This window comes from Mastomys coucha, unplaced genomic scaffold (genome assembly GCF_008632895.1).
Source record: "Mastomys coucha isolate ucsf_1 unplaced genomic scaffold, UCSF_Mcou_1 pScaffold22, whole genome shotgun sequence".
NCBI lineage: Eukaryota > Metazoa > Chordata > Mammalia > Rodentia > Muridae > Mastomys > Mastomys coucha.
In genome coordinates, this window is record NW_022196905.1 from 59429746 (window position 1) to 59457102 (window position 27357).

General features: G+C 39.9%; 1 protein-coding gene across 3 annotated transcripts in view; it reads left to right on the top strand.

Annotated features, from left to right (window-relative positions):
• Positions 1-27357, top strand: part of Nsun7 (NOP2/Sun RNA methyltransferase family member 7) — a 47491-nt gene that overhangs the window by 5481 nt on the left and 14653 nt on the right. For all 3 annotated transcript variants that reach the window (XM_031342487.1, XM_031342488.1, XM_031342489.1), the window contains 6 exons: positions 13483-13635; positions 14291-14477; positions 15956-16166; positions 21562-21705; positions 22159-22260; positions 26746-26863. In XM_031342487.1, coding sequence (XP_031198347.1) covers positions 13483-13635; positions 14291-14477; positions 15956-16166; positions 21562-21705; positions 22159-22260; positions 26746-26863 — 915 coding nt within the window. The remainder of the gene's footprint in view (positions 1-13482; positions 13636-14290; positions 14478-15955; positions 16167-21561; positions 21706-22158; positions 22261-26745; positions 26864-27357) is intronic.

Here is a 27357-nt window from a genome sequence, read left to right on the forward strand (position 1 = left end):
AAAAAAAAAAAAAAAAAAAAAACCTAAAACAAACTAATGTGTTTTAGTTTCTTCTTTATCCTAAATATCAACAGGAGACTGCTATGTGGCTAAGCATTTATGTAAAATGGTGGTTAGGAAAGATTACTAGTGAAGTTAGAATTCCACAGTGGTCAGTACATGATAAACATTACTGTGTGTTAATGGTACTGTGTGTTATGTCTTGGAGGTGTCCCCAGGATTCGGATGTTGAAATTTTAATCCTCATGTAGCAGTGTTGGAATGTGGAGCCTAGTGAGGGATGCTTTAATCATAAGGGCTGTGTGTGAGTGTGTGTGTGTGTGTGTGTGTGTGTGTGTGTGTGTGTGTGTGTGAAGAAAGGTACATACCTGTGAAGGTTAGCAGTCAGTTTCTGATGCCATCCTCAATTACTCTGTTCCTTATTTTAAGACCCTGGGTGTCTCACTGACCCTGGAGCTCACTGATTTATGACAGTGGTTGGGATAGCAAGCCCCAGCAATCCTCCTGCCTCTGCTTGCTGAACATTAGAATTACAAGCAAGGGATGCTGCATCTGGCTTTTTATGTGTGTGTTAGGAGTTTGAACTTGGGTCCTCATGTCCATACAATATGCAACTTACCTACTCAGCCATCTTCCTGTCCCCATTTTTACCCCTTTGAAATGGGTTCTCACATAGCCCAGGATAGCTTTGAACTGCTTACATGGTTAAGAACAACTTTGAACTTCTGATCTCCCTGCTACCATCTCCCAAATGCTGGGGTTACAGGCTTGCACACCCCCGGAAAATGTAGTCATTGAAAGGTTTGTAGAAACTGGAGTGCAGTTCAGTAGAAATGTGCATTCCTAACATGTCCAAAGTCCTAAGTTCAATCCTCAGTATTACAAGAAAAAAAAAAAAAGTACCTGAATGAATTTTTACTCTTTGACTCACTGTTTCTGCCGCAGCCGTGACCCCCAGACTTCCCAGCAGAAACAAGCTTCTGTTCTTTATAAATTACCTTTCTGATATTTTGCATTGGAAGTGCAAAGTAATATTCCAATGAACTGTCAGGAATAGGTTTAAATTTTTATTTAACATCATTGTGTGCATATGATGTGTGTATGAAGGTGCAGAGGCTCGTATGCCAAAGCATGCATGTGAATGCCAGGTTTGCACCTGAGGGTTGCGTCTCTTCTTCCACTGTAGGATTTAAGGATCGGACTACCCACTGAGCCATGCTGCTGACCCAGCTCTAGCCTTTGTTGTTATACTGCTTGTTGTTATGTTATATTAATTAGTGAACTTTAGTACCAGAGTGTAGCAACAACAGTCTTGTAGAAAGAATAGTCTGTAAGGGTTGTCAGTATACCTAATTTCATACTTAGGGAAAATTTAAGTCGGTTCATTTAAATTATTGAAGACTGTAGTGGCTATTCCTGGTTGTCAACTTGACTATATCTGAAATGAACTGCAATCCAGAATTAGAAGGCTCACCTGGCCCTAATATGGAGGCTAAGAGATACAAGTTTTCGACCTGAATCTTGGCGTGGAGATCTTGAGGTATAGTGGCTATGAATCCCAGAGGATTAAGATAGAAAGATCTATGAGTTCAAGATCATCTGGGATTAAGGGTGTGGTGGCATAGTGGCTATGAATCCTAGAAGATTAAGACTGGAAGATCTACAAGTTCAAGCAAGGTTATCTGGGATTAAAGGTGTGGTGGCACACACCTTTAATCTGGGCCACACCTTTTGCTGGAGACCTATATAAGGACATTGGAAGAAGGAAGGCTCTCTCTGCTTCATCTGCTTGCCTTGTGGGACCGAGCAGCTGCTGGATCCTCGGACTTCCATTCACAGCTGCTGCCGACCATTGTTGGGACTTGGTTGTTGGGAGTTGGACTACAGACTGTAAGTCATCAATAAATTCCTTTACTACATAGAGACTACCATAAGTTCTGTGACTCTAGAGAACCCTGACTAATACAAAGACCAAGACCAGAAGATTCAGGTAATAGTATTGTAATCATTGCTGTTTTGAATGTTTGTCTCAATTGCTGCTCTAAGAAGTTCTTTACATAGTGACCTTATTAGTTGGTTATTATAAAGGGACCTATAATTTTATATATGGGAATACTGAGAAACAGGTTAACATATCTTCCTTATATCACACAGAAAGGGGATTAGCCAGAATTCAAAACCAGGGATTCAGAATCTAGGTCCCATGCCCCACTATAAGTTGGTGTACCATACATACCACTCTTTCCACAGCTGTAGCATTCTGGTAGACTAAGGGTACAGAATAGTAACGTCATGGCCATGAGATGTGGGATGGAGGAGAGCAAACAATTATCTGTATGTTCTCTGTACTAGAAAGGACCTTGCTCCCTTTACCTGGTTTCTGTTGTTACTTAGTTTTGGTTTTGTAAACCAAAACCACTTCACTGTTCATATCTGTATCGAGCCAGCTGCTTTCCAGGTGCTGAGCCAGCTGCTTTCCAGGTGGCTCACAGGACAGGTTCACAGACCAATGTAGCAGCATGCTATGGGGTAGCCTTGACTTTGTCTTCTTGTGCTTCGCTGGGTCTCTCTTCGATATAGTTGGGCATTAAGAAATGCTCATGGGCAGCTGGGCAGTGGTGGCACATACCTTTAATCCCAGCACTTGGGAGGCAAAGGCAGGCAGATTTCTGAGTTCAAGGCCAGCCTGGTCTACAGAGTGAGTTTTAGGACAGCCAGGGCTACACAGAAAAACCCGGTCTCGAAAAACCAAAAAAAAAAAAAAAAAAAAAAAAAAAAAAAAAAAAAAAAAAAAAAGAAAGAAAGAAAGAAAGAAAGAAAGGAAGGAAGAAAAAAGACATGCTCATGGCCATCACAATGCTGTCTCAGACTGGCTAATGGGAGCTTAGGTTAGCTGAGTTAGCCAGGAAAGCCACAGCCAGTGTGTGATCTCATCAGCGACAGACTAGGTGACAACACTAGCCAAGGCCTAGTTTATGAAGCCAGAGAGATCAGAAGGTATTACTGTTTCACTAAGGACTTCTGAACCCCACATTTCCTTTTCCTCACAATATACAGCAACTTCCTTTGGATGATAACACAGATCTGGTTGCATTGCTACCAATAGACCCTCCACCCCAACCCCAGGGTTACATAAAACCAGGTCTAGTGGTCCATGTCTGTAATCCCAGTACGTGGGAAACTCAGACAGAAGGATTGTATGTATCAGGCCAGCACGGGCTACACAGTGAGACCACATTCTTTAAAAACCTTCATAAAATGCAAACCTTTTCCAAAATTAGTCAGTCACATTCATATTCGTTATCATACACAACTCACAATATCCTATGTAGGAAATGCCTGCATTTAATAATTGAGTGGCAGAGAATGGCTCTTATGGAGGACCTGAATTCGGTGCCCAGCAACCACTTGGATGGCTCAGAGGATCTGATATCATCTTTGCTCTCTGCCAGGTTGCACTCATGTGCACAAGTACCCCCTTCTCAAACACACATACAAATAATGAAAAAACCTAAAAATCTTAAAAGATACAATGACAGTATTTTTTTTTTAAGGAGCTGTTTTGCTGAGGTTGGCTTCAAACTCCTGAGCTCATGTGACCCTGCCTCAGTCAGCAAGTGTTGTCATGCCAAGCAAAACCAAAGTGTTTTAATTAAGGTTCTTAACTTTCGAGAGGCTGTGCCAGTTAACGTGAGCAAGTACGGAGAATGTTCTGATAAAGAGAACACTCCCATGAGGGCCTGGGAAGAAATAGAATTGGGAATGGGAAAGGTAGAGAAGGACTCTGGGTTCTTTACCTTTTCCTATTGCTTCTCTCTTAGTTTCTGTTTCATTCTCTCTCTCTTTTTTAAAATTCTTTTTTAAAAAAAGATTTATTTATTTATTTTATGTATATGAGAACACTGTAACTATCTCTTCAGACATGACAGAAGAGGACATCGGATCCCATTACAGATGATTGTGAGCCACCATGTGGTTGTTGGGAATTGAACTCAGGACCTCTGGAAGAACAGTCAATGCTCTTAACCACTGAGCCATCTCACCAGTCCTCTCTCTTTCTTTAAAGTTCTATCTTCTTTTAAGAAAAATTTATTTATTATTATATATAAGTACACTGTAGCTGTCTTCAGACACTCCAGAAGAGGGTGTCAGATCTCATTATGAGTGGTTGTGAGCCACCATGTGGTTGCTGGGATTTGAACTCAGGACCTTTGGAAGAGCAGTCAATGCTCTTAACCGCTGAGCCATCTCTCCAGGCCCTAAAGTTCTGTCTTCTTCTCCACTTCCCTAGCCCATGTTGGGAAAGTCCTGTTGTTGACCCTCATGCCTACATGTTTATGGTACAATTGTGTGGCTAGTTTCTTTTCTTAGACTAACTTTTTAGCTCTAAATTCCTGTCAGAGGATTTCTCAACTGTTCAACTTCGAGTCTTCCATGTTACACTTAAGGCACTATTGTCTACCTACATAGATAGCTAATAGCTAATAGCTACATAGATAGCTATGTGATAGCTAATGCATCAAGTGCGATGACTCTGATTCCAAAACACATGCTGAATCTGTTCATTCATTTATTTGCAGTTTTAGTACCACTGTCCAAACCTATGCACTACAAATTAAACTCTCCATTGGATTTCCTAGTTATAATTCTTACTTCCCATGATCTGTTCCATAGAGCATTTGCTTATCTTTGGGGCTAGGCCTAGTGTAACCCAGGCAAACCTTGAACTTGTTGGGTAGCTGAGTCTGGCCTTGAACTCATAATTGCTTTGCCCCCAACCTCTCAGTTGTTGAGATTACAGCGGTGTGCCACCCTGATAGATAGAGAGATATATTTTAAGATGTAACTCTGCGATCAAAATAGAATATTGTGGACATTTAAAAAATGTGTAAAATAAATGAGGTGAGGGTTCTAGCTGTTGTACAAGTGTACAAGAAACAACATAGAAGACAGACCCCAGAGAGGACAAAACACAAGTGAGTTGAGCCTTAGAACAACCTTGGCTTCATGCCTAGAGGGACTTTCCAACTTGTAATATAGGAAGTGGAAAACAACCATCTTGCTCAAGTAAGAAAGCAGAAATCAGTTTTGAAAGGCCGCGGTGACTTTTTTTCCTTACTATAAGTGGTAATGCATATTAAATTACTTGTGAATATAAAGCTAACTATGCAGATAAAGGACTTTTGCTCAGATATGTTCTTTTTCTTATTTTTCCAATCTTCTCATTATTCATTATGCCCCCAAAGTGTGTCATTTGCTAGAACATCCCCTAAACCATTCTTTAAAATGAGTTTTTCTCTCATGTTCTTTTCCCTGGCCCTTCTTTGGAACTTCTTTGACCATTCAACCTTTCTAGTGAAGAATTGCAAACAGGTTATCTGTATAGGATTTTAAGTTTTCCCAGCAGAAGATTATCTCCAAGCATCAAGAAATTGTTCACTTTGGAACTGGGGAAGACATTGGCTTAGAAGCCATATTGGGAATCAGAGGTTAATCACAGGGTATCTAAGGGAACAGGATTTTATGAGACCTACAGCTATGTTTCTTGTCTCTACAATCTGCTTGCTTATCAGTCCCAATGAACGTCTTGTGCAATCAGATCAGTACATGGTACTTTAACTACTGCTGTTGCTGACATGGACACCAGTGGGCCAGCCTTGGGGACCTTTTCCAGGAAATCAGCAGCTATCTTGTAAAAGGGCCTCCACTAGCTAGTGCCCAGGACTGCCCTCAACACCCAAACAGGGGACCCAAGACATCTGGAAAGATGCACAACTTCCAAATGGCACTCCGACCACCACACTCAGAATTGCAGTAATGACTGTTGAGTAGAGAACACCTTAGCTGTCATAGCTCACAGAAGAGGCTACCAGTTCCATGAGTGAGCTATCCAAGGGCAAAGGTGATGATAGAAAATCCATAAGGAGCATCATCCAGGGACAAGACAATATGGCAGAACTCCCAACGGTGAGACAAAAGTTCAGCTGGCTCCCCATTGGTCATGACGTATATCATTTTTTCCCTTCCCCGTATCACTTTTTTTGTCTTTCTTCTCCCAAAGAACATGTGCTGACTTATTTTATAGGCTCTCTTGACTGAAACTCCAGATAGATGAGACTGTTTCATATTATCTGATATCTACACCCTTCTCTTTCCAGTCTTTAACAAAAACTCCCATACCCTTCCCCTGTCTTCTTTTTGATGACCGTTTCCCCATTTATGTCTGTTACCCTCATCTACTTCTTAGCCAATAACTCAGTACTGACCACTAAGTCCCACTGCACCTTCTTTTCCTTTCCACTCATGTCCACAATAACTTAGTACACAGTACTATCAGTGTCCCTCTATTCCCTAAAGCACCTGGAACAAAAGAGGGATTGCTTTGCCATCAGCTACCACTGTAGTTTCACAATGGGGTTGCTGCTGCATACTGCCTAATTTCAGACAATACTCAACTGTTAGGAGAGAACGGGGTCCTGGTGCTGAAAGACAACATCTCAATCCTGCTGCAACCAGTCTCTCATGAACTCTACAAATTCCTCCACTACTTGAAAACATGGGGACTTGAAATAAGAACAAACTCTGCCTGTTCTGTTAACCAACAATCTAATGAAGATGGGCAAGTCCTAGTGCAAACCCACAAGGAACATGGAAACCAAGACAACCTATCTCATTTAAAAATTATCAATCCTGCCAGGTGATAGTGAAACAGGCTTTTAATCCCAGGAGGCAGAGGCAGGTGGTTCCCTGTGAATTTGAGGCCTGCCTGTTCTACAGAGAGTTCCAGGACAGCCAGGGCTATACAAAGAAACTCTGTCTAAAAAAACTAACTAACTAACTAACTATTACCAATCCCATAGTAACCCCTAATAAGAGTGAGTTAAAGTCCAGACAAATAAACAAATGAATGATTATCAAGTAATTTTTAGATATGCACTCTGCATGAATTTCATGAAGACACAAACAGCTTAATGAAGGAGGTAGTTTATTTCAGGACATGAAAATAAAGAGATAGAAACACTCAAGAGTAAAGGGAAATGATGATGGAAGTGATCATTCAGTAATCAAAGAGGAAGTGCAATGGATAGGCCCAGCCATTGGCTGGGTTGAGCAGAGGGCTGAGTATCAAGTGTGGAAGATAAAGTCAAGGATTGAGATCACACGGACAAGGTCAATGATACATTTTTAGAAAAAGAAACAATGAAACATGGAAGCTCTTTGGGACACCATGAAAAAAAAATGAAACCTAATAATCATGGACACAGAAGAAGAAAAGTTTCATGCCAAAGGCACAGGAAATGTTTTCAACAAAACAAAACAAAACAGAACAAAAAAACAAAAAACATTTCCCAGGCTGGGAGATGGCTCACTGGATAAAGAATTTACTGCACAAGCATGAGGGCCAAAGTTTACATCCCCAATACCCATATAAGTAAGATATCCGGACCCAGTAACTAAAGCAGAGAACTGAGGAAGACACTCGATGTCAGTTTCTGGCCCCCAACTGCACACACAATTACCCTGAACACATAGAAGCAATCAAGGATACACCCTACATGGGGGAAAATTCATAAATTTAGGGAAGAAGATCCTAGCCAGATCAAAGAGGCACCCAAAACACGGAATGGATAGGACCAGAAAAGAAACACCCCATACCATAGTTAACATACTGTTTATACAGAACAGGTAAAGTAGTAGATTATTGAAAGGACCAAGTCACATATAAAGGCAAGTCTCAGAATAGAAGCCAATAAATAGAAATTGTATAAGCCAAAAGGCTTAGAAAAATGTATTTTAAAAAGTTCCTAAAGACAACAGCTGCTAAAACAAATTAATACACCCAGTGTCTTATCTGTTCTTCTATTGTGTGACCCATCCCATGGCTGGGCCTTTCTGCTGTTCTTGTCCTTTGATTACCAAATGTTCATTTCCATAGTTGCTTTGATGAGATGCCACAATCAAGGTAACATATAAAAGAAAACACTTTAACTGGGGGCTTATTTACAGTTTCAGAGAGTGGGTCCCCGACCATCATGGGGAGCCTGATAGCCGGCAGGCGTGGTGCAGGGCGGTAGCTGACAGCTCACATCTTAATCTGCAAGTTGGAAGCAGAGAGAGAGAGAGAGAGAGAGAGAGAGAGAGAGAGAGAGAGAGAGAGAGAGAGAGAGAGAGAGAATAAAACTGGGCTGCTGTGGGCTTTAGGTCCAGTGGACCTAATAGATACCTTCAGAACATTCCATCCAAACACCACAGAACATGTACTCATCTCAGAAGCCCATTGAACGTTCTCTAAATTAGATCACACATTGAGAAACAAAGGATATCACCCCCAACTATAGGAACACTGAAATAATGTTTTGTATTTGAAGCAGTCACACTGAAATCATGAATAAGACAAGGTGTTTGCACTCTTCCACTCCTATTAAATTTAATACACAAAGTCTTAGCTACAGTAGTAAGAGGGTGAGGTAAAGACTTTAAGTAGGAAAAGAGGAAGCCAAATTATATTGTCAGATAGTTTCATACAAAAGAGACTCCAAGACTCCACTAGAAAAGCTCTAGAGCTGATAAAATACTTTCAGCAAGGTTACAGGATACAAGATAAATAAACAGAGATAGGTGGATTTCCTACATACCAATTACAAACATACTAAGAAAGAAATCTGAAACAGGCCCATCCATAATAGTGTTTTTAAAAAAAACCCTAGCCAAGAAGTGAAGAGACTTCTACAGTGAAAATTTTAAGACACCGAAGAAAAAAATTGAAGAAGTCACTAGAAGATGGGACAACTTTCCCTGTTCATGGATTTGTAGAAATGACGTAATAGTGGCCACCCTACTAAAAGCAATCTACCCAATAAATGCAGACCCAACCAGAATTCCAGTGGTATTCTCACAGAAATAGAAAAAAGCAATATTAAATCTCACCCAGAAAGATCAGAGACTCTGGGTAGCAAAAGTAATCTTGAGCAAAAAGAATATGGAAGTTATCACCATACATGCTTTCAAGTTATACTGCAGAACCACACAAATAAAAACAGTATGGCACCATCACAAAACATACATGGATCAGTGGACTAGGATAAAGGACCAGACATCTAGCCCATACTACTATGTACAGCCTCCTGACATTTAACAAATGCCAAACATACACAGAAAAAAATAGGCTCTTCGACAAATGGTGCCAGGAAAACTGGATATCTACATGTTGAAGAATAAAACCAGATCCCCTTTTCTTACTCTGCACAAAAATCAAATCCAAGTGATTTAAGGTTTTGAAACTCCAAAACCGCTAGAGGAAAAAAGGAGGATGTACATGTCAAGATATAGACATAGGTAAGAACTTTCTGAGGACTCTGATGGTTCAGGACTTAAGGCAGCAATCTATAATGGGACCTCATGAAATTAAAAGGCTTCTACACAGGAAAGGAAATGGCTCACTAATGAAATGAAGAGGTAGCAGCAGAATAGGAGAAAAATCTTTGCCATTTATATACCTGACAGAAGATCATAGACAAAGAATTAAAGATACCTAAATATTAAGAACTACACACCCAATCATAAAATGCTCTGTCGAACTGATCAAAGAATACGAACAACATGTGTGTGTGTGTTCAACATTCTTTACTATCAAAGAAATGAGAATTAGAACTACCCCAGTCAGAATGGCTATTATCATGAAAACAAATGAAAGGCTGGAAAGATGGCTCAGTAGCTATGAGCACTTGCTATTCTTGCAGAGGACCCTGGTTCAACCCTCAGCACTCACACAGTAGTGCACAACTGCCTGTAACGCATTCCAGAGGATATGATCCCCTCTTCTGGACTCTGTGGGAACTACATGCATATGGTGCACTTGTATACGTGCTGGCAAAATACTGGTAACAAAAACTCTTGGGTCTGGAGCGATGGCTCAGTAGTTAAGAGCACTGACGAAGGTAAGTAAGGAGTTCAAATGCCAGCAACCACATGGTGGCTCACAACCATCTGTAATGAGTTCTGATGCCCTCTTCTGAAATATTGAAGATAGCTACAGTATATTCACATAAATAAATAAATAAATAAATAAATAAATCTTTTTTTAAAAAAATTAACTCTTTAAAAAGGAAACAAATGACAATAAATGCTGGTGAGGATATGGAGAAGCAGGAACCACTATTTACTCTTGGTGGAAATTTAAACTGGTACATTCAATATAAAACCAAAGTGGAGGTTTCTCAATAGAACTGCCATATGACCCAGCATAGCACTCCTGGGCATATACCCAAGAGACTTGCTATACAATGACAGAGCTACTTACACATCCATCTACTGAGTGAAGTAACCTAACCCTGGCCCAGATAGTCAGATTTCACATAAGCTTGAGCTGCCTCCAAACTCGTATTTTTATTTTCCTTTCCTCCTAGTCTCTTTCAAGCTCTGCATGTCCCCTCTTCTGAGGCATGTAGTTCGGGGTCGGTAGGTACTTTCTGGTCTGAGGCTTCCCCTGCTCGAACCGTTGGCAATGCATCCCCTCACGCTCCCCATTACTCTTGGCTCCCCTTTACTCTTCCCTTGTCTTAGCTGGAACTCAACTCCTAGGAAATGTTTCTTGATTCCCATAGCAAGGACCTTTTATTACACCATAAAATTTCATTACACAATGAAATACGCCTTTGCTTGTTATTACTACTTAGGACATTTCAAAAGGTTCTTTGTCTCCTGCGAGACTCTGAACTCTGAACTTTGTATGTCTTCCTGGTCCATTCATTGTTTTCTGGAACTTAAACCAATGCCTGCATTATATACTAAGAAAACAAGTGTATTTGTTCATCAAATTTGTTACTATTTCCTCTCTCTATTTTTTTTTCTTTTTTTTCTTTTTTGGTTTTTTGAGACAGGGTTTCTCTGTATAGCCCTGGCTGTCCTGGAACTCATTCTGTAAACCAGGCTGGTCTCAAACTCAGAAATCTGCCTGCCTCTGCCTCCCAAGTGCTGGGATTAAAGGCGTGTGCCACCACTGCCCTGCACATTACTATTTCTCTACTTTCAAGCATCCCTCTGTTTTCTGTACAAAAAAAGTTGCAACATCCTATCCTTTAGAATGCACAATTTGTTGTCCCTTTCATTCTGGGGCTCTCTCCACCCTCTGCTCAGTAAATGTGTTGTGCTGTCTCGAGGTCTCTCGGGCATCGTGTTCTGTGTATGTGTGTCTCCTCTCATGCTGTGTCTTGAGAACGCTTGCTCTCTATGTCTTTCTCCTCTGTGGTCTGGATATTGCTGCACTTTACTAATTAACTTAAGAAATCCCTTTGGGGCAGATATCAATATATTTCTTCTTAGTACGATTATTCTTTATTTATGTATCTTATAATAATCATCATATTGTACCAGGACTGTTTCTCTGTCTTTTTCAGCACCAAGCTGCCAATTACTTAAGGATCAGAATCCTTTTTTGGGGGTAGGGGGGATTCCAGGGTATTACTAAGTAGTGCCAGCTGGTTTGAAACTTGTTAGGTAGGCCAAGCCTGCTTCACATTTGCAACCATCTTGTGTTTGGCCGTCTGCTGATGTCATTACAAGCAGATGCCACTAGAGGCCCAAATTATCTTTTTAGTCATTATAGGTCCAGGTCTCATCACAGTACTTAGTTAATAGTTGTAAAGGAAACATACTAATTATATGCTCTGTGTAAACATACTAATTAGAATCTTTTCTTGACTAGCCTGACTGTAAGTAAATTTTCATAAGTATCTTTGCAACATTCCTGTTTATTAGATACTTAACTACTAAAGTAATTACTTACTTGTATAGCTTAGAAAAGTTCCCTCATCTAAAGGCATGCTGCTAGTATTTGGTGAAAAGTTTGAACTCAGGTAATTTGATACAGAAGCCAGGCAGATGAGAGAGATGGGGAGTGGGAGGGGAAGAGAGAGTAGAGGGGAAGAGAGTGGGGTGGGGTCATGCATATTATGGGCTTGCAAAGAGCCCATATGTGACTAAGGATAGATTTATGGGAGGGAGTGGTGGGATTCTGGCAGGAAGAGTTGGTTGAGGCTAAATTACTATATCCTAATACATTGTGATAAAGCTTAAAGATTCTGTTCTATGGGTAATAGAATTCACTTAAGATTTAGGCTTTAGAATTATATAACGTTTAGAAAGGACTCTCCGACTGTGTGTGTAATAGGAATGTTGGTAAAGGTAAATGAGACGGTTGGGCAGCTGCGATAGCAGAAATCAATTGGGTAATTCATTCAACAGCACTTATTATGGCAAACTTGACCTCAGTTAGAATCTTTTTATCTTTTTATCTTTTTATCAAAACATTCTGTTATCAAGTATCTACCTATGCATCGCATAGAAGAGTGATCCATAATCTTTATGTGTATTCTTTGGTGGGCATTAATATATGATCATGTTAAGTGTCTCCTGCTATAATTCTGCGATATTCAGACATAAGATTAGATACAACCAGTTTATTGTAGCTCTAATAAGTGCACTGTTTGCTAACCCCTCCCCCCTCAGGTGTTCCTGAGGAACCTACTAATTAAGGGTTTTTTGTTGGTAAGTAGATATGATGTTAAGCCTAGGGAGTTTGTTTTGAATGGCATAAGGAAAAGAAAGCAATGCCCAGCACTTGGTGTGGAAATGATAACTGGGCAGCACATTTATCAGCAAGTTCTGCACCCTGTTTTGTTTTGTTTGTTTGGTTGGCTTTGTTTTGTTTTGTTTTTTAATTCACATCACGTAAACCCCAGCTTGTACTTGGCCTTTGTGAAATCTATTTCTTATTTTTTCTTCATTTCAGTTAGATTCCTACTGGGAAAGTTCTAAAAGAGCCACACATACAAAAAATAAATCCAGTTTGCATGCACTATACTGTATTGGGTGTTCACAGTGATACTAACATTTTTCTTTCCTCTTGTCTGGGATTTTGAGACATGGGATATTCAGAACCAAGCAAGATTTGATAGAGATTAATGAAATCTTTTGAGTATTATCAACATTATACTCTTGTCATCTTAACATCATTAACCAGCCTATGGTCGCTGCCTGCTACATGGTAGTCCTGGGCTAAGTGTTTCGGTTGGTATACGCACACTGACACTAAGGTAAGTTGGCTGCCTTTACAGATGGGGAAACTGAGGCCAATAGAAGGAGCAAGTGACTTCCTCAAAGTTACACACAGCTGGTGAGTGACAGGCCCTGTGTTCAGCTTCTGTTTCGTCTGGCTTAAAATTCTACACTCATCTCTCAAATGGTTTTCTCTAACTATTGATGTTGTGAATGAATATTTGAGGGGCTATAACTATCCAGAGACAGCAATAAGATAGGACAGGAGATATTTTTGAATATCACACATTTTTATTTTAGTCTTCAAAAGTTTGAAATGGAATGACAGACAAGTTTGTTAAAGTTCTAAATGTGATTTTTTTTTTTTAATGTTTCAAATGAAGAATTGGTAATCCTGTTTCAAGTTCATGGGTTTTCTGTCTCCAGCTTTAAGACAAAATTGGCCGCTGCGTTGGCGAGATGTCGAATCAAACACGATGCCCTCTCCATTTACCATATTCTGCCAGAGACAGTTAGGAAACAGGAACAAAGGGCCTCAACTTTGCCTCTTTATGCTTGGATAAATACTGCTAAAGTAAGGTGTGCATTTCAATTCAGTACTCCATTCATATTTCAAACCCCATTCTTTTAAAAAGATAATCTTTTAAAGATTTATATATTTATTTTATGTGTATGAGTACACTGTAGCTATACAGATGGCCATGAGCCATCGTGTGGTTGCTGGGAATTGAACTCAGGACCTCTGCTTGCTCCGGCCCAGCTCGCTCTGGTGTAACACACTGTAGCTCTCTTCAGATGTACCAGAAGAGGGCGTCAGATCTCATCACAGATAGTTGTGAGCCACCATGTGGGTTGCTGGGATCTGAACTCAGGACCTTCGGAAGAGCAGTCAGTGCTCTTACCTGCTGAGCCATCTTGCCAGCCCCCTAAAAGATAATCTTTTAAAAGATTATCTTAAGATAATGTAAAAAAATTTACCTTTCTAAGGGTCGAGGCCACATTTAAGAAAATGATTAAAGTCATAATTTAAGTTTAGCTCTCACTATCATTTACTAAATTGTTGGTAAAATTATACTAACATGCTAACATTTTCTGTGTCTAATTATCTTTTAGCTCTGCTAGAACTGTCTTATCAGATGCATTGTGCAGTGATGTTTTCTGTTGTCGCAGGAACGTGTATTAATGTTAAATACACTTTAGTGCACCCTGTTTGTAATTATGTTTATATTTACAGCCTTGAAGAAGTCTATATTAATTTGAGAAGAAAAGGTTATGCTAAAGTCAAGACTGTGACGGATCACAATGATAATAAGGTCTATGCTGTAGACCAGCATTGCTACAATGTCTTAATTTTTCCAGCTCATCTCAAAACAGAACTTTTAAACATAGATCTTATAAAAGACTATAAAATTATTTTCCAGGTAAACTACCATTTACTTTCATTGTGAATTCGAATAATCTTGTTTGCCCAAAGAGTCCTCACACCCGAAAATGAAACCTCAGGGGGGTTTACAAGCCTGAGGTGGAGGGTCTGTCACCTTGAATAAAATGAGTCCCTTTCCAGCCACCATTTTCATTACAATCAGCCTCCACCCCAGGCCCACGTGTAGTTGTAAGCAATACATTCTCAGACAGTAGAGACGACACCCAGGTTTGATTCCCAACACTCACATGGCAGGTCACAACTATCTGTGATTCCAGTCCCAGAGGATCCAGAATTCTCTTCTGACCCTCATGAGCATGAGGTACACGAGTGGTTCACTTCCTCCTATACATGCAAGCTAAACATTTGGACACATAATAAACCTGGAAAAAATTAAAATAATGTATTCTCTTCATCATATTCATAAATGGGAAGATTGTTAGCTGCTGTGAGTTTTTTTTCCTTGGAAGAGAGGATTCAGGAGAAGCTACAACGAGACTTTCTCCTTCCTTCCATTTCTGGGAAGATAGAGCACCAGTGCTTATAGAACAAGCAGTGAGTAGTACTTTCTCATGCTTTCCCTGTCAGAGCACTCCTACTTAGATTTGTAAAAGGTCTATTATGTATGTCAGTAGGAAGAAGATGGAAGGTAGGTTGACATAGCTCTCTAAGGTTTATCCCTTTCCGCGTACCTACTTTTTGGCTTTCTTGAGACAGGATTTTGACAGGATCCTGGAACTCCTTACTCTGCTCAGATTAGCCTCAAACTCATGGCAGTCCTCCAGCCCCAGCCTTCAAAGTGCCAGGATTATAGATTTATGCCACTATGCCCAGCTTCCATACCATATCCTTGGGTAGAATATCATATCATTTCTGCCCAGTCTGAGCTAGCAACAATTTAAATGACAGTGTAATTGGAAATTAAAAATGATAGGAATGGGTGAATGGGATTTCATGAAGGACTAAGAATGGAAGCTAAGGGACTGGAGAGATGGTTTGTGGGTAAAGAGAACACCCACATCAAGCTTCTCCCTACTGTCTAACTCCAGCTCCAGAGGACCTGACAACACCTTCTGGCTCACCGTAGGCACTGCATTCATGTGCACAAATCCCCACACAGACACCTGTATGCACATATGACTAAAAATGTTCACAACACAGAAGAATGAAAGCCAAGCCATAGTAATCTATACGTCACACTTTGAGATTTTAGGATTGGCTTGTTGCTATCCGGAGACTAAACGGTAGACACGGTAGATGTAATTGGGGGTGAAACGAGAAAGCCTTTTGTTTTAAACACATTTGTCAGTTATTCTTGTTACTTTCCATGTAGACATATATTAACATGCTTTACTAAAATAGATCAGGTACCTTTTAAGGTTTCCCACCAAGTGCTGGTTTTCATTTAAAGTAAAAATAAGTCAGCTTATTTTTCTGTTACATACTTTCAAATTGTAATTATACTGTTCTCTGTAGGACAAGTCTCGAAGTCTAGCCGTCCACTCTGTGAAAGCTTTGATGAACATGGATGATGATGTCCTAATGGTCAACATGGGCTCATGGTACACCGTTGCCCATATGGCCATCTTAACAAGTGGTAACACTTCAAAAATATTTGTATGTGGAATACAATCAGAAGAGAAGGATTCTGATGCAAAGAAACTTTTTACAAAAATGGGATGTGAAAGTATGTGCCAATGTTTATTTGATGATTAGCATTCTATAGGAATTTAGAAATGTTAAAAGAGTTTGACTTTACTATTTTTTTGTAATATAAACCATATGGGAACCATCCTTCTAAACCCCTCACAAATCTGCATTGTGTTTAATACTAGTTTACTAGCTCTAGGTTAAAGTAACTAACACCTTGGTATTTCATAATTGAGTTTCATTTTCCCTCTGACAGAGTAACATCTGACCCAAGGCTTATCAGGTATTTAGTAGATAGAAGATATTAGCATAGATGTTTACTTGACAAAGAAACAAAGAAAACAGGAAAGGATAGAAATGAAGTCTTTTATGCTCATGACTCTTTTTTTTTTTTTTTTTTTTTTTTTTTTTTTTTTGGTTTTTCAAGACAAGGTTTCTCTGTGTAGCTCTGGCTGTCCTGGAACTCACTCTGTAGACCAGGCTGGCCTCGAACTCAGAAATCCGCCTGCCTCTGCCTTCATGAATCATTTTTAAGTGGTCATTGGGTCAGGAAAAGAAAAGACCACATTTTACTAGAGGTTTAGTGAGGCTGAAAAAGTCAACAAAATTGTTGACAGAGTCACAGAGCCAGAAAGACAAAAAGTATATAATTGCAGGCTTGACAAGGGAAGGTAGCCTGGAAATTGGGGTTTTATTTGGAACACAGAAGTATACCCTGGATAGTGGCCGGTCCTTGATTTTCAAGCAAGTAGAAGCAACAGTAGAACCCCATATTTCTTCTATCTTAATTTCTAATTGAATTAAGGTGACCCAAATGTATGGTCTTAGACAGGCCCACATTATCTGTCGTAAGCAGGGTAAATTCTCTCTGGGAAAAGAAAATTCTAACTTTCGAGTTATCTTCTAAATATTTCCAAACACAACATCTAGTACTCAGTTAAAAATAAACAAAAAGGGGCTGGTGAGATGGCTCAGCGGGAAAGAGCACCAACTGCTCTTCGGAAGGTCATGAGTTCAAATCCCAGCAACCACATGGTGGCTCACAACCACCCGTAATGAGATCTGATGCCCTCTTCTGGTGCGTCTGAAGACAGCTACAGTGTACTTACATATAATAAATAAATAAAATCTTTAAAAAAAATAAAATAAAAAAATAAACAAAAGAAGGCTCAACAATTCTAACCTGCAAAGAAAAGATACCATCATTTTAGCCCTGAGCCTGAGGAGTGGTAGATATGAATCAAAGACTAGCCAGGAATGAGATCTACAGAGGATGTGGATACTGGATCTGCCAGCTGTGGTCTCTAGCTAGGACTAATGGTTATGAGCTTGTATGCTAGGCAGGCTACATCAAATAAGTTAATACTGCAAAGCTGCTGAGAAATGAAGGCAAAGCACAGCCGCCTATAGCCAGTGTTCCCAGCTTAGTTACTAAGCAGTAACTAAGGTAAGCTGTAGGATGCAAACTGTAATACAAGCCAAAAGAATATTCTAGAAATACAAAACGTCAGTGAGTACAAATAAGAAGTAAATAGGTTAGGGGAGCCCAGTAAGGGGAGATGTGCAGAGCATGTGTGATCCCTGGGTATGATTGCCATTACCAAATAAAGGGGTATTGGGGGAGGCGGGGAGGAAAAGAATGGAGAAGAATTTCAGGCTGAGAATGGATACGCCCATATAAATGCACAAGCTCCTCACCATGTTCTCGTGAGGAAAAAATAAATCTTAAGGAAGAGGGCCAAGCATACCAACCAGAACATACCGAAGATGAAAACAAGGGGAGAAAGACTTACTTCACAAAACATTTTTCTAATATATTGTCTTTAGTTTGTGTTTTATATCGCTGTGAAGAGACACCATAACCAAGACAACTCTTATACAGACAGACATTTAATTGGGTCTGGCTTACAGTTACAGAGGTCTAGTCCATTATCATCTTGGAGGAAGGTATGGCAGCATGCAGGCAGGCATGGTGCTGGAGAAGGAGCTGAGAGTTCTACATCTTGATCCAAAGGCAGCAGGAAGAGAATGCCTTCTGCAGGCACCCAGGAGGGGATTGGAATTCCACACTGGGTGCAACTTGAGCATAGAGACCTCACAGCTCACCCCTACAGCAACACACTTCCTCTAACAAGGCCACACCTCCTAAAAGTGCCATGACCCGTGGGCCAAGTTCAAGCACATGGAGTCTATGGGGACCAAACGTATTCAAACCACCCCATATGTAAAGATCTACAACAATGGATGCCATATTTGTGTGGATAAATAACACAAAGAGGCAGGTAGAATCTCAACAAGGCCTGCACATACAGTACTACTGTTAGGATGGAGGCAACACTGCAGAATGCTGGGAGAATAGATGATCTCTTTTGTAAACCATGCAAGAAGGAAAACTGGTACTTCATTTCATGTGCATATCTAGGAATATGTTATGGGAGAAATGCTTCATGACCTGGGGAGGCAACTTGAGAATTCTTCAGTACAGTATATAACCCATTGACCATAGAAGACTGATTAACTGGACAGCAGAAAAAAAGTAAAAAGTTCTGCATAGTAATAAAATGACAAATTATAGAAGTATATCAATTGATTTTATCTATCATGTTTAAAAATTCTTATGAATTAACAATAAAAACCACATACTTTGGGCTGGCGAGATGATGCCTTGGGTAAAGTGACCTTGCTGTGCAAGTTTGATGATCTGAGTTCTGGAACCTTTACAAAGGTGGAAATAGAAGTTGTCTTCTGACCTCCACTGGTGTATCATGACATGCATGCATACACTCATGCACATACACATACACACATACACTCAAATGATGATGATATTAATGATTATAACAAACCCACATACCTTAATAGGGAAAAGTATATGAGACATAACTACATATTGCACAAAAAAAGAATATAACCAGGGGGCTGGAGAGATGGCTCAGTAGTTAAGAGCACTGACTGCTCTTCCAGAGGACTGAATTTAATTCTCAGCAACCACATGGTGGCTCACAACCATCTGTAATGAGATCTGATGCCCTCTTCTCATGTGACTGAAGAACAGTAATAGTGTACTCACATACATGAAATAAATAAACCTTAAAAAAAAAAAAAGAATATAACCAGAGCAAAAACTAAAATTCACATTAAAAGCAACAAACCCCAATGGTAATCAGGGAATCGCACTTAGAATCACAACAGTGCAAATGCTCACCTACAGAATAATTAAAATAGAAAAGATTGGCAGTTACCATTTGGAAATGTCCCAAGACTGCTCATGCAGCTGTGACTTTAGATGACCAGTTTGGAAAAATCTAATTATTTAAGTTCCATATAACCTGTAATCACACCCAGAATTTTAGGGCTGTGTTGATCACCTCCTTACCCCTCCCTCCAACTTAGTGCAAATATGTGCATCCAAAACTGCAGGCAACAATATTCATAGAAGTATTACCTATTCTAACAAAATACTGGAGGCAAAATAATTTATAAAAAGCAGGCTGTTTAGCTCACAGTCATGGACGTTCAAGAGCACCAGCATCTGCTGGCTCTGGGAGGCCTTCTGCCTATGTCGCCGCATGGCAGACAGGTCCGCATACAAGAAGAGCTCACGTGGTGAGACTAGGCAGCCAGAGGCTGGAGAAAGCAAGTGATGGTGCCGTAAAATAGTCCACTCTCATGGGGTCTAAGTCATTCAATAAGACCTTCCTTAGTTTCAGTGTCCAAAGTCACCTGATTACCTTCCATGAACTTTACCTCCTGAAGTGTCCACCTGAGGATCAAGCTTCTAACAGATGAACTTGTTGGTGACAGACCACATCCAAACTATAACATGTGACTTGCCATACCCTCAAACTAGAAACAACATTGATATCTATCCATAATGGGATTTAATACAGAATGAACTATCATACCTAACAACATGAATGACTCTTACAAATGTAATATTCATCTTCTAACTAATCTGGAATTGATTTCTAAGACAAGTAAAGTGTAAGTGAGACTTAGAGGAGCGATATTAATAATGGGAACTCTCTAAAAAAACCTAAGTGATTTATTCAACAAATATTCATTGCTGTATGTTATGCACATCGATCTGCCTATCACTGTCTTAGGTGTCATGATATTAATTTTGCTTTGTTTTGTGAATACAGCAGTGAAACTTACGTTATAGTGTAATAAGAAGGATAAATGTTTAAACACACACACACACACACACACACACACACACACACACACGCTCAAGCATAAGCACATAATATCAGGAACCCCTTAAACCCCTGATCTTCCTGTCTTAACTTACCAAATGCCAGATTTAAAGACTGTTTTAGTTTGACTTCTGTTGCTGTAATAAAACACTCTTGACAAGAAGCAATTTGGGAAGGAAATAGTTTATTTTAGCTTATACTTCCAGGTCACAGTCCATCACTGAGGATAGCCAGGATAAGAAGTCAAGGCACGAATGTAAAGGCAGGAACCATAGAGAAGGCTGCTTATTGGTCCATGCTCAGCTAGCTTTCTTATACAGCCCAGGTCCACTTGCCTAGGGATGGTGCTACCCACAGTGGGCTGGGCCTTCCTACATCAATCAAGAAGATGCCCCCAAAGACATTCTTGTAGTCCAGTCTGCTTGAGGGAACTATTTTTCAACTGATATTCCCCTTCCCAGGTGATTCTAGACTGTGTCAAATCGACAGTAAGAACTAACAGCACACACACACACACACACACACACACACACACACACACACACACCCCTTAGCGAGCAGTCAGGATAAATAAGTCCATTTTTAATTAACAGGGTTTGTGTCTGGAAAGTTGGCTCAGTGGTTACAGAAGACCCAGGTTTGGTATGTGGTGTCTACATGGTGGATTACAACCATCTATAACTCCAGTTTGAGGGCATCCAGTATTTTCTGACCTCTATGGGAACTGGGCATGTATGTGGTACACATACATACATGGAGGCAAAACACTCCTACACGTAAATCTACTTTTATTTTTTAAATAAAGGGGCAGGGCAGAAGAGATAGCTGTGCGATTAAGAGCATGCACTACTGCTCTTGCAAAGGACCCGAGCAGTTCTGATCACCCGAGTTGGGCTATTTACAACAGCCTATAATTTCAGTTTCAGGAGATTCATTCCATACCTTCTTCTGGTCTCTCTGAGTAACCACACACATGACATACCCGCACACATACACATAGCTAAAAAAAAAAAAAATCTTAAAAAAGGAAGCAAATCACTTGGATAACTTTAGGATGTTAACAGAGAAGAACAGCTTCCTTTTCTAACTATGTTGTGTTTAGTTTTGTGGGATTTTAGTTTTGAGGATTTGGAGACGAATAGTAAAGAGCTACGGCCACATGCTGCATTCAGAATTCAAAATTTGAATATTTAACATGAGCGTTTTGTTTGTTTGCTGTTTTTTTCTTCTCAGATATTGAAATTCTTCATGAAACATTTCTTAGCATTGACTCAAAAGATCACCGGTTACAGAACGTGAAGGTCGTCCTGTTGCTACCCCGCTGTTCAAGCCTAGGTGTTAGTAACCCAGTGGAGTTTATTTTAAATGAACATGAAGGTACTTGTTTTGATTTCTAAATCAATGAAATTCATTGATTAATTACTCATGAGGTTAATCATGAAATTCATTGATTTCAAAATTAAGCAATGAAGTTCATTGATTAATAACTCATAAATTTCAGCACTGGAGAATAAATCTTGTTTTTTATTTTCTGCATTACTCTTTGGATTGCTTGTATTCATTGTATAAGTGACTTATCTTTGACTGATTATTTCATAGAAACTTGGAGAAAACCAATATTAAATATTCTATATCCCTTTTGAAAAATAGCAATAAGACTAAACATAATTAACCATTATGTTTCAATTATAAGTCAATATTTTAATGTTGTCAACTGCATTAGTAGGAATCATCTATGAAAATTTATAATATTATACAATTGATCACAATTTATGAAAAGTACCTATAATGTTATATTTTAAAAGTATATTTTTACTTTTCAAAATTTAGATACAAGTTTACTTCAAGATCTTTCTCAAGGTGGTCTACCAAAAGATAAACTTCAGATTTTTGCTCAGGATCAATTTGAACAGCTAACACATGCAATGAAATGTAAGTTTATCATTAGTGCTAGTTTATTAAAAACAATGTTAATCTTTGATTCACAAATACACACTTTATTTACCTATTAGAATAAAGCAACAATATGGGAACCACAAGCAAAATTTCAGTCTGAGTGCCTTCAAACAAAATGTTCATTTCAATCAACTTAGTACATTTTGAAAATATACCATCTCTTTATAGATAGTAAACTATACTAAGTTTAATATCATAAACTCTATTATTTAGCATAATTTAAGCATTTATTAATGATAAAAATAATCATGTGTCGCTATAACTTTACATTTGTTTGTTTATAGTCTTGCTGGATAACCCAGGCAGGGCTTGAGCTTATGTTGCTCTGGCCTCAGTCTTCTGAGTGCTGGGATGATGGGTGCATGCCACCATACCCAGCTCAGCATTGTACATCCTCACCTTCCCTACTCTGCACTCTGACTTCTCTTGGTGTACTTCTTCTCTTGTCATTTGTCATCCCTGACAACTCCCCCATGGTCCATTAAAAAGTTTTTACTTTTTAGAACTTATTTTGAGACAGGCTCTCATACCCTGAGCAAGCCTGGAGCTTTCTTCTTACTTTAGCATACTGAGTTCGGGGGATTAAGGGTTCCCATCACCAAGCATCTTATCTGTCCTCCTCCCCCACTCTGGCTCTCTGGAACAAGAATTAACAAGAATCCCCTATATTGTAGCTTCTCCAAGTTAAAAGGTAGAAAACAGATGTTGTGGACCTCCCCCCACCAGGCCTGTTCCTCCCACCACACCTGCCCCTCCCACCAGGCCCGTTCCTTCTCCATACTGTCATTGCAGCTAATGTCATATCAGTAGACCTCCAGGAACGTGGTACTCTAATATACACTAGGGATTAGCCTCCTCCATTATTGTCACTATGCTTGCTCCCCTGCACACTGTAACTGACAGATTTAGTTTATCTACCTACCTGTCCTCTACAGTCTCAGCAGGTGGCATGAAATTGTTAAGTAAGTTTCAAGCAGGGTGAAAAGCCACAGTCCATCTAGTGGTATAAAAAATCCCAGTTCATAAGGTGCTCTAAACTGCCAAACCACCTCTCCTTCCCCAAGACTGCATTTTTATCTTCATCCCCTACACCTCTATGGTGGTTTGAATATGCTTGGCCTGGAAAGTGGCACTATTAGGAGGCATGGCCTTGTTGGAGTAGGTGTGCCAGTGTTGGTGGAAGTGTGTCACCATGGGGGTGGTCTTTAAGACCTTCCTCCTAGGTTACTAGAAGTCAGTCTTCTCCTGGTTGCCTTCAAATCCATATATAGAACTCTCGGTTCCTTCTCCAGCGCTGGGCCTTCCTGGATGCTTTCCACAATGATGATAATGGACTGAACCTCAGAACCTGTAAGCCAGCCCCAATTAAATGTCCTTTTTAAGAGTTGCCTTGGTCGTGGTGTCTCTTCACATCAATAAAAACCCAAACTAACACATAAGTTGGTACCAGGGACTGGGGTATTGCTGTGATAAGCCTGACCGTGCTTCTGTTTGCAGGAATGTGCATTTGGGGACTTTAGAAAGCAGTGGAATGCTTTAAGTTGGGTTTAATGTGCCATCCTAGTAGGAATATGGAAGACATTAGTGCTGAGGGGGATTTGAACTGTGGAGGCCTGGCTCAAGAGTTTCTAAAGGAGCAGAATGTTAGTGTCCTGCCTAGAGACTGTTCTTGTCATATTTTGGTGAAGAATGTGGCTTCTTTTTGCCCTTGTCTGAAGAGTCTGCCTGAGGCTAAAGTGAAAAGATTCAAATTAATAGCATTGAAAAAGGAAGTCTCAAAAAAGCTTAGTTTAGACTTTATCCTGTGGTTCAGTCTTATGAGGAGTGTTTTGACCAAGCACAGCAAGCTTAGAAAGGAAAAATACAAAATGTATATTTCAAGTAATAAAAGGGCACTAGAAAGTACAATGAAGCTACATCCTATGAGGAGATGAACAGATTAAGGGAGTGGTGACCCCAGGGAAAGATCCCACCCAGCTAAACTTACTGTTTACTTAGGTCATTGTTTTTAATTGAACTCTTAATCTGGAATGAACTACAATTCAGCTTAAGAAGAAATGGAAGACACAGGCTAAACATAATTATCAGCATTAAGGAGATTACCAAATTAAGAAGAGACCAGCATCACTGAGGTGAAATCTTCTGGGAAGTGTTTTCTGAGAGCACAAAGAAGCTGTGTTCCAGAGATAGCCAATGTTGTACCTCATTTTTCAGCTGGACTTGGTAATGTGTAAGAGTCATCCATATGGTACTGGTTTTATCAGCCCAGGACTGAAGGGATCGTGTAAAGAAGTTGAGGCTTGGCATCATGAAGAAAGCCTAGGAGAGGCTATTGGTGAAGCTTAGATGCAGTGGAAGACTGCCAGTGCCAAGGGATGACTACCAAGAACTGTAGCAGCAGTGGAATGGATCAACTTGAGTCTACAGAGAACAGAGTCTATGGAGTGCCACAGAGGACAGAGCTGAAGAAGTGACCCAAGCTCTTTGGAGGAGCCCACAAGATCTTGTGCAGATCCCAGGCACTGGAACAAGAAGCTGTGAAGTTGAAATTAACTTGGAGACCCCAAGATGTTAGAGATGCCAGAGCCATAGGATATCTGTTGAGGAAAGCTGCTAGCAGAGTGGAACTAGCCCAGAAGAAAGAAATGTGTTGCAGTCATCAAAGCAGAAAGGAGTTGGAGATCTGATGAGTGCTTTAACATCAGACATGGAGATACAGAGTTTGGAGTTTCCCCAGCTGGTTTTTGATCTTGTTTTTGACCAAGATTTCCACAATATGTCATTTTGGAATGATAATATACATCCTGTGATGTCTGAGGTATGCGATCTGCTTTTTAGTGTTGATTTTTATAGGGGATTACAAGTTAAACAATTGGATGAATTTCAGAAAAGACTTTGAACTTTGGACTTTTAAACATTTTTGAGACTGTGATAGACTATGGGGACTTTTAAAGTTGGACTAAATGTATTTTGCATTATGCTATGGCTAGGTATGGCCCCCATTAGACTCATGTGTTTGAACAAGCCTATGGGGGCCAGGGAGTAGAATGTTTTGGTTTGAATATGCTTGGCCCAGGAAGTGGCACTATTAGGAGGTGTGGCCTTATAGGAGTAGGTGTGGCCTTGTTGGTGGAAGAGTGTCACTGTGAGGGTGACCTTTGAGACTCTCTCCCTAGCTTCCTGGAAGTCACTCTTCTGTTTGCCTTTGGAACAAGATGTAGAACTCTCAGCTCCTTCTCCAGAACCATGTCTGCCTGGATGCTGCCATGTTTCCCATCACAATGATAATGGACTGAACCTCTGAATCTGTAAGCCAGCCCCAGTTAAATGTCATCCTTTATAAGAGTTGCCTTGGTCAACTCTTTAAAGCAATGGAACCCCTAAATAAGACAGCATCTCTCCTCTCTTCCTGTAACCTGATCAGATGGACCTGACAGGCTTTGCAAAGCCAGTCCCACTTCCCTATCAGGGCCTTTATACTGGGCTGTTGCTTTTCTTAGGGAGTTCAGGTTGACCCCTTGCTCTCCATCTCTGTGCACAGTCTTGTAGATGGATCAGCAGTGCATGCAGTGACTACACTGTTTAAAGCAGAAGGCTCTCCTCTGAAGCTGTTCCCACCCCACTTCATTGTATCACCTAAATTGTTTTCCTAATCAAGTTTTACTTTTGTTAGTCCTCTGTAAGGATTAACCAAGAAAAGAAAAAAGTCCACAGGGGCAGGATTTTGGGTTTTGTTTTTCACCGAGGATCTCAAAGCCCTGGGAAGTGCTTGTCACATGGTAGCTGCTCAGTCAGTATGAATAAATGAGCGAACATAGGTCATGGCGGTACCTTGTTTCAAGGATGAGAGATCTGAGTCTTTTGACCAAAGCAGCAAGACACAGAATTACAGTTCCCATCACTTTCTGTCTATTTCTAGAGTCTTTTTTTTTTTTTTTGACTGATTAGATGATATAACTTAGGGAGGGATGTCTGCTCATGATAATGTGCTATATTTATTTCTTTGTGTATGGAACTAGATTAATTAAAATGATTGAATCTTTTTTTTTTTTTTGGTACAGTTTAGCTGGATTTACATCACTTACTCATCATTGCTTACATTACTAATACAAGCTCCTTTTTAAAGGAGAGCCATTCAAGGGGGCAGTGGGGTGTCATAGCAGATAAGGGCGCTTGCCTCTCTGAGCCTGATGAATTGAGTTTGGTGCCTGGGACTCCCATGGCTGAAGGAGAGGATGAGTTTCCACAAGTTGTCCTCTGACTTCTACATGTGTGCCAACACACACACACACACACAAATGTGATTTTTAAATTAAAGAATAAAATAAAGAGGAGATACTCAAGCATCCATAGAAATCATTCCTATGAATATTTGGTGGTATGCATTGGTAAAAAATGTGTGTCTGGAAATAGCAAATTGGCATTGGGTCACCCTACTGATTTTATCTTCTTTCAATGCAGTTACTAAAGTTCAAGCAATTGTTTATTGCACATGTTCTGTTTCTGAAGAGGAAAATGAAGAAGTTGTTAAGAAAGCACTGAAATGTCAAAACCCAGGGGTTAAAATACAACCTTACAGGTAATGAAAGGATCTAAACAACCATCAAGCGAAGGATTGGAAATGACAGTATGATTTTTGGAGTTATATAAATACATTATAGTTTTTGTTATATTTTAATATGACTAAACAGTCTAAAATCTTACAGCTTCAAAGTGGATTCTCCCCAGCTTGTGAATGAACATGTGAACAGTTTTATGTGTATTGTATGTATTGTGTGTGTGTATGAGCACACATGCATGTGCAGATGTTGAAGAATGATTTGTAGGAGTCATTTCTCTCACCACTATGTGGGCCTGAGGTTTGAACACAGAGCAGCAGGCTTGGCAGCCAGCATTCTTACCCACTGTCTTAGTCAGGGTTTCTATTCGTGCACAAACATCATGACCAAGAAGCAGGTTGGGGAGGAAAGGGTTTATTCAGCTTATTTCCACATTGCTGTTTATTACAAAGGAAGTCAGGACTGGAGCTCAAGCAGGTCAGGAAGCAGGAGCTGATGCAGAGGCCATGGAGAG